This window comes from Cheilinus undulatus, linkage group 12 (assembly GCF_018320785.1).
Source record: "Cheilinus undulatus linkage group 12, ASM1832078v1, whole genome shotgun sequence".
Lineage (NCBI taxonomy): Eukaryota > Metazoa > Chordata > Actinopteri > Labriformes > Labridae > Cheilinus > Cheilinus undulatus.
In genome coordinates this window covers 24568841-24577678 of record NC_054876.1, presented here as the reverse complement: position 1 = coordinate 24577678, position 8838 = coordinate 24568841, and the positions used below count along the sequence as shown (strand labels likewise).

The 8838-nt window shown below is 39.6% G+C and overlaps 1 protein-coding gene across 1 annotated transcript; it reads right to left on the bottom strand.

Annotated features, from left to right (window-relative positions):
- Positions 1 to 521: 521 nt before the first annotated feature.
- Positions 522 to 3422, bottom strand: msx2b (muscle segment homeobox 2b). The gene is made up of 2 exons (XM_041801839.1): positions 2997 to 3422; positions 522 to 2459 (listed from the first exon to the last, which is right to left on the bottom strand). Exons 1-2 carry the CDS (start codon positions 3367 to 3369, stop codon positions 2005 to 2007), a joined length of 828 nt encoding a protein of 275 aa, XP_041657773.1. The 5' UTR covers positions 3370 to 3422; the 3' UTR covers positions 522 to 2004.
- Between the last annotated feature and the right edge of the window lie 5416 nt (positions 3423 to 8838).

The window sequence follows — 8838 nt, the reverse complement described above, 5'->3', positions numbered from 1 at the left end:
TGAAAATGAAGCCTGCTCCTGCAGCATGTTGTCAATCATTTTGTCTGACACCTATTACAAAGTAGTTGCTACAGGTAAGCAAAATAACTGCAAAGAAGTAATTAATACCGCTGACTGTCTTGTTTGCTTTTGCATTTGTAATTATTTTAGTCAGTTAAATGACCAGCTAAAAACTCCTCACAGGATTTTCTTTTCTTTAAAGAACTTTATGTAACGAATGTGTACATATTTATTTGTTACTGCTTTATTTTGAAAACCTAAAATGACACCAAATAACACGGCTTCTTTGTTCATTTTAATGAAAGAACATTAGAGGACAAAAATATATATAAACTGCATAGCATAATATAGGCCCCTTTCAAAGGGACACTCAGGTAGAAACAATATAAATACACTTTTGGTCAGAAGTTTGGTACCAAATTCTAATAAATACACAACATGAGACATTCATACATTTCCAGCAGAGTTAAAGATCAGACAACAGAATAAATATGAGTCAATATATGCTTGGTAAAGTGATATTTTTTTTTGTTTGTTATTGCTTTGAGAGATAAAAGATGAAAAGTTTAAAATGTGTGTAACTGTAAAACTTTACTAAAAAGACACAAACTTGAAATAGATTTGAACAGGTGTCAAGGCAGATATTTATGTGGCTTTGAAAGACTTCTTCAGTGATATGTTTATTAGGCTGGAGTTTCTGAAACAATAGTCATCCTGATAGAAGTGAGCAATATGTGCTGAAATTAACCGTATACACAGTAATGTAATCCAATATTACAAACTAAAAGGGATAGCGCACTTAAATGCTTGTTAAGTGCCTTAACCCCCTCCTTCCCCTAAAACCAGCCAGTGATCCGATACTTTCTAATGCCTGTGCACAAGATCACCAAAAGAAGATTCTGCAGATTGTCACTCAGTCAGTGTGGTTTGGAGTTCTGTTTATCTCCTTGGAAGTTTTGTTAAGCTGCTATTAAAAAAAACACTCCATTTCCTGATATGGCTCTTTCACAATTTCAGAATAAAAGAAACAATGTAATGTTGTGGAGAACTTATCAGAAATATTTTTTAATCATTGAATTAACTGAGCTTTAGTGGAGCTACTGTCAGCAGTTGTTACAGTGTTTACAGCTGTGTCTTTGACTATGCTCAGAGTCGCAGAGTCCTCAAAGACTTAAAAAAAGGGGGGATTCATGAATTGAAACAAACTTTGAGCTGTTGTGATGGAGTAATGGTGTCGATTCATCCCAGCACAAAGCTTCAGTAAAAGCTCCAGAGCAGCAGAGACGTTCCGCAAAAATAGCACACTCACTTAATGTTGCTGTTATCTGAGAAAGGAGAACACATTTTATCTAATTTCAGGGCTTTCATTGTAAACACTGACACTGCTCTAACCATGCTATTTGGTCAGTGATTGTGGATAACATGCAGAGGACCAGGACTTAATCTGAGCTGTTGTTTGTCACACATTGCTCTGTTATATGCTACTTTTACTCGCCAGCGTAGTTATTAAGCTAGTAGTAGCATTAGTGTTATGTGAAGTATTGCAAAAATCTATTTTGTGGCTGAAGTCATCCCAATGATGATATAGATACTGTTATATCACCCAACATTACTAACAGGAATACAAAGTGTTTTGATATTAAGGCCAAACATAAGGCACTGAATCAAACAAAGAATAAGGCCTTTGGGAAAAATTCTATCTTTGTGCACAGTGCAAGTCACCCCCCAGCCTTAATATTGCAGAAGTAAACAAATGAAGTCTGAACAGCTGGACGGTGATGCCTCTACTCTTATATAAACGTCATGTAAACAGGCAGTTAATGGGCTGTTTATTTCCTTGTTGATAGAAAAATAGATGTTTAATTTGACTTGTTGTGCTCAGGAAGTTGAGTCACACACTCCTTGTGCAGCAGATAAGTATTGATATTTATGTAATTGTCAGCCTCTAGTGTCCAGTTTTGGGGAATCCTTTGCATTAAAAGACAGTCTGTGATATTCCCATGTTTATGATAAGTGGTACATGCCGTAACCCAGAGGAGCAGCGTACAGTCCCAGAGGTGAAATGGGCAGTATAGGTCTGTGATGGTGATGGTAGGCAGAATAAGACTGTCCATACAGAGTCATGGCGCCCAGCGAAAGTGGTAACGTAAACCCAGGGTGTAAACCTCCAGCAGCGGCGGCCGCCACCGCTGCTGTCTTAGCATCAGCGGCCATCTTAAGTTTCTCAAGCTCGGCCTCTTGAAGCCTCTTGGCTTTAGCGCGGCGGTTCTGGAACCAGATTTTAACCTGAGTCTCGGTCAAGGTTAGAGAGGAGGAGAACTCTGCCCGCTCGGCAATGGACAGGTACTGTTTCTGTCTGAACTTTCTCTCCAGGGCCAAAAGCTGGGATGTGCTGAAGGGCGTGCGAGGCTTTCGATTAGTCTTGTGTTTCCTCAGTGGGCAGGCTGAACTTACATGACCTGGAAGAACAGTAATGATGAATTAGGAATTTGGATACAGCTCATCAAGTTTAATAATTTAGTAAATAAAATCTTTAATTAATAGGGAATAACTGAGTATTTCCTTTGTTGAGAAGAATCTGTATGCATGACATTATCAGATTGGTTTAGTCAAACAAAAACAGCAACATTTGAGTTAATATTACAAACCTAAGACACGCTGCTGTCTAATTTTTTTTTTTTTTATGTGCTACATATCTGATTGGGTTAGAAAAATACCTTATACTGTTACTATATATTTGAGGAGTTATTTGTCCACTAAGCACAACTTCTTAGTATTTTCTGCTTTATTTTTGTCAATTAAGACATGTGTCCAACAGGAAACAGTCATTCCAGCACGAATGTAGGGATCATATTGAGAAAAATATAGACTAGTAACAGAAAGTTTGGTATAGCCTGGTCTTCCTCTAAACTCAAATGTAACTTCAAAATTTTGAGCTCCAGAACAGGATTAAGTGAACTTTACGTTCATAATTTCAAGATGAAAGGGAAACTTACGGGGCTGTTGGGAAAAGGCGCTGCTGCTGATCCATGTCGCGCACTCCTCCGACTCTGATGTCTCAGATTTAACCGGAGATGAAGGAGCAGCAGTTAAACTCTTCCCCCCGGGAACACCACACTTGTCCCGGCATACATACACAGAGTTCAAACCCAGAGGAGACACCATCACCTCCGCTTGACAGCAGGTGGACTCCCCGCCTCGACCCTCAGTCTTCCTCCCGGACATGAGCGCCTCGACGCTGAAAGGATGATGCCGACGCACCGCCGGAGATGGCTTCTTCTCCTGCTGCTCCTCCGCTGAGTCCGCGCGAGCGCTGTCCTCCTCGGATGAACAACAGCCCAGGTCGTTCGTAGTCTCCTGAGAAGCCATGTCTACCCTTTATTAAGGAAGTTTCGGTCAGAGGGCAGCTAGCTGACACCAGCTCCAGCGCGCGAGATGTTGTGGAGCTGTCATGTAGTACGTAGGAGTAAGTACAGGCATCACGTTAACGAGACTCAACTTTGACCAATCACTGCGTCCCAAAATGTGTTTGAGAGATGCTTTCAAGGACGGTCGGAAACGGGAGTTGCTGGGTTTTTTGCAGGTTGTGTGTAGAATGCAGTCATCTCAAAATATCAAAATAATCAGCATTACAAAACAGCACTTTTATTTGTGCCTGTTTATATGTTTTTTGCGTGTTTCACCATTCACATTTTCCTTTGTCTTTTTATCGGCTGATACGCCAAATAAAAGGGCATCAGTTGAATTGAGACAGTTTAAGAAAGCAGAAACATTGTCCTGCCCCAAAAGGCACCTACCAAAGTAGTTCATATTTGACCCACTCTCACAAACCGTTTAATTTGCACATATCCATATGAACTTAAATCATGATTAAAAATGTATTAAAAACTTAATTCAAAAGTGTGTAAGAAATTCAGTAGACCTATTCTCTTAGGCTTTGTTCACACTGCAGCTAAAAGTGACCTGAATCTGTTTTTTTTTTCCCACATGTGACTCATATCTGATTTTTTTCTGATAGTGAAGTGTGAAGTCACATTGAATCTGACCTTCTCGAATCAGATTCGGGCCACTTTCAAATGTGTTTATAAATCGGTATCACTTGTATCTTACTAGATACATTGGGGGCACCAAGGAAAAAGGCTTGAAACTACTGCTTTAATGTATCACTTGTTTTAGAGCAGTCTCTGCTATTTTCATAAGCAATTGCATTGTCAGGTCAGGTCAGGTATGGGAGCATATGCCGTTACATGCACTCTCTCCTGTCGACCTTTGTCCTGTACTGCTCTGGCCAGGTCCATGCCTCATCGCTCCAGGTATCCTCCTAGCTGCCCCCTCCACAATGCACCCGTTCAGCCAGCCTATGTGGTTCTGGGCACCAAGTATGCAGTGAGCTGGATCAGACCTGGGAACAAGTTTCAATAAACCACTGGTACATGATGTGCTTTCTCAGCTTTAAAAAGAGATCTTGATCTCAAAGGGCTTTCTGGTCAAATAAAATAGATCTCTGTTCAAATTCATCTGCCTTGAGCATTTGTACAGTGGTCAGTAAAGAAGCATTCCCAACTTTCATGTCCAGTTCATACATTAAGCAGAGGACTTCTAGTATCTTGTTTGTTTGTTTGCACCGAGGACTTGATTTTTCTCCATTAATTCCTGCTATAGAAGGAATGAATCCCACTGAATTTTAGTGGAAAAACATTAATATTTAATAACCTGCCATCATGAAAGCATTTGTCCTCAGGCCTTATCTGAAAGACATAAAATATATATTCAAAGTGTTCACAACAGCCTCATTTAAATCAGATTTACTAATAGAATGACTAAAAATAACAATTTTTGCAAACAGTTTCACTTCATCAAAACCTTAAGTTTTGCATCATCATAAATTATCAAAACTGAGGAGTTTCAAAACTTCAAATAGTGATCAAAATTTCTTTGAAACATGAGTAAATCATGTCCTCTTTTGCTGCTTCATTCCTTTAATAAGTGGATTAGGGGATGGATGGTTCAAAAAGAATAGCTGTGCTGCAGCATTATCACATGTTAAGCTTCAGTAATGGATTAGCTCTAACACTAACCTCATGAGACTGTGTGTGTAAACAAGAGCCCCATGTGGATAATTATGGAGGAATATACCCTGGATAAAATAATGTTTGTGATGTAATCCTTTTCTTTTCTTTATCTCTCCGATTCTTTTGCTTTTTTTTTTTTTTTTTTTTTTTTTTTTTTGCTGGGACTTTCCATCATAGTCACAGTGCTGCTCTGTACTGTGCCAGTCCAGTGTTCTATGAAAGCAGTCACAGTCAAATTACTGAGAAAATTACTTCACTAAATGACACATTTATGTCTCAAAATCCTCAGCTCGGTCCCGGTTGGTGTCTGAGGTGTGACTGAACCCAAACTAAATGAGACATCTGCATGTTGATCCATTCATCCTCCTGTCCTGTGATTCAATCCCATTCTCTGCACACATTTCTCATGAAGCTGCTCATTGTGACCCTCATGAAGCTGCTCTTTGTGGATTTTCCACGAACAATTTCATGTTATGTCAGATGAAAGTGCCTGACTCCTGATGACGATTTCACACTTGTTCCAGTAGATTCTCCTGAAGAAACAAGTCTTTGATGACGGATGAAACATTTGAAGCTAAAAGGATGTTTCTCATATCTTAAGATTGTTTTTCCCATGGACACGCTTCTTAAAAGAGCTTTCTTATCTGTCCCCTCATTTCTCATTTTTTAACAGCCGGGACATTTACAATGTTCTGAATGATAATTAATCGCTTTTTACATTAAAAGGCAAGATCTACACTCTGATATGCTCATTTCTTAGACTTTATGTGTGTGTGTGTATATAAATCAGTGCAGATTGTTAAAGCCTTCCACTTTCAAAAGAGAAATGTTATTTTAGGATTATTTTATGTAAAACTAACTATAAAAACTCGCCTGTTTAAAATTTCCAAGAAAGGCTTACGTATTTTCCAGACAATATAGCCATTCTTTACAAAAACATGAAAAACAGTGTACTCTTTAACAGACATCCCAGAGGACAGATATGTACACACTAAGCTCTGCACTTTATTTTGCATATTTATGTGTAGCCACGGGCCTGAGTATCACGCCTATGTGAGACTATGGAGCAGTTCTCAGGAGGCTGCCGCTGCCGCTGCCTTATTAAAGTGGGGTTATTTCACAGACAATCAGAGGTTTGTGAAGGCGCCAGTGAGCGGCCAGATGAAAGGAGCAACTCCTCAGGGGAGAAACTGTTGCCTTTTTTTCTTTGCAGCTCTGTTCAGGATCCCAACCTCCATCCTCCTCCACACCCTCTCTCTCTCTCTCTCACTCTGTGCCCGCACGCCCTGCAGGCACCTTGTCAGTCATTATTCACAGAACTTGTTCTTGGCTGAGTGTCTGTGGCATGTATCCTCTCTCTCGGCTTTTTGACTGCATCTTTAATGCTAGTTAGGTTTGGTTTCTGTCTTCATCTACTACTAATATTGCAGACCTTTTAGTGTTTAGCATGCTCTAGCTAGAGGAAGGGAAACAAGAGTCTGGAGGAGTCTTGTACTGGGCTAAGAGGCTAACTGAGCCCTGTTAATATATAAAAATCCTAATTTTGACACAAACATGCTTTTAATTGAAACTGAACAATCAACCAAATAAACTTGTGAGGTGAGAGACTGAACAGACCTGTGCTACGAAATGGCTCTTTTATGTTTGCCACGATAGCTAGCCCTGGTTTAGTGTCAGTTTCCTTTCCTCCATCCTTTGCCTTTGTGCAATCCACATTTAAAAATTCAAACTGAAACCAAATGAAGAGCCATTTGGGAGCCAGCTGAGTCAAATGATCTGGATCCAGTGGCAGCTGGCCAATAGAGGGTGCTTGGGCACAATCCCCCCTCAGCCAGACACATATTAAACAGTATAGTATGAATTAGAAAATAAAATCCTTTGAAATAAAAAAGATCGATATGTGTATGTGTTGAAGACATGATACAGACCTAGCAATATACAATTATAATACAAGTCATCTACAGAAAGAAATCTGCATTTATTCAGTGTTTTCTTCTCTTTTCTGTATGGTTTTGCTTCTCAGAGGAGGCGGGTTTATGGCACAGCTTCACCAATGACTGATTTACTATATACAGTAAATGAGTGACGTACAGATGAGCCAATCAGCACGCTCAAACTGAATCCGTTTGGGGCAACTTTCAAGTCGCCCATCGCTCAGTCATTGGTTAAAGTCATACTAGTCTCTTCTCGCATAATTAAAGGGGATCTGGACGGTAGTCACGACCGTATACATTCTCCAGTGGCTGACTGAAACTTCTTCAAGATTGCTGTGAATGGAGACCTGATGAAGAAACTGATGAAAGCAGAGCTGGGTCCAGATCAGCCTGGTTGTCACTGAACAGGAGGCAGGCGGAAAAGGAGACCGTTATCCCCATGACTTAAGTAGCGGATTCACCCGCGACGAGGCTCGGCTAGAAGGCTAATATGGCGAATGCTAATGTTTCCTGTTTGCTGAGTCAGTGTGGTCATATCAGCCTGTCAGACACGGGACTGGGAATACGAAGCACTCCCAAGAAAGTGAAGAAACGGGACACACACAGATAAGTCTGTGAAGCCAGCTGCTAAAGAGAAACACTGCGCCTGACTCCGTTAAGCAGCTGTCTGGATCAGGTAAATGAATATTCATCCGCATGTTTACAATGAAACGTTTCATAGATGAGCTATGTCAGTTATGACAGTGTCTTAAAGCTTTCCTGAGGCCCGTCACTTAGGGTGAAGCTAATCATAGGAGATTATCACATTTATAGCAGTTTTAATAGTTGAAGTGCAAGGAAAGAGGCTATCAGATGTTGATAATAATCAGGGTGTTTTGATAATATTGATAATATATCCTGAAGAGTTTTTAAGTGTTAACTCAATTTTGTGTTTGAAAAAAATGATTGTTGCATGTTAAAATGCAAAGAAGAACTGTTGATTTATACTTTCACTTTTCAACTATAAAAAGAGACAATGTGCCTTGTAGTTGAACAGATTTAGGACAGCCCTGCTTATTAAATTTTTCACCAGCCACCGCTGTCTGGATCTCTTTAAAGAGACAGATTTCCAGTCACAACAATGAAGTTGGAGGTTGGTGAGCTGGACATTAGCTGAGGAAATAAGGCTAAAATCAGAGTTTAATTAGATAAACCATGGCAATACTGTACTATACTTTTTTTTAATCCATGTCTCAAAGCACTTCCTGGCTGCAGTTACATGGAGGGACACATCACAAGCTCTCTATCGCTCTTTCTCTTTATTATTATACTATTCTGTCATGATCTGCATAGTTATAGCTACACAGTTTGACAAAGTATGATGCCATAATGAAACAGCCTGCACAAAGCATTGTGGTATGCAGTATGGCAGTTAGCATTCAAAACAAGCTTCAGAAACAATTGAAAATGGGTCTAAAATTGGATAAAAAGATGTTCAATGCGAGATTTACTGGTGTGGATTTAAGTCTTTACATACCCCAGAAAGTCATCCAAGTTCCAGCCTCATTAGAAAAGCTTTTGCAAGCAATTTTAAAGTATAAATAGCATCAGTGGGACAGCACAACAGCTAGCTTGAAGAGGAAAAAAATAAAAGGATCTTCTTGCCGTATATAGGTCAGCAGATCTTCTGTCATTTTTAAACACAAAGATGCTATGAGTTTAAGAGAGAGAGCACTGACTTGATTGCACAAATGCACTGGAAACATTTTTCTTATAAAAATTTGCTTTTGCAGCAGAGTTTGCATGCAATTTATGTGATATAAAATTACCTAATATTGAGTTTCCAGGATGTC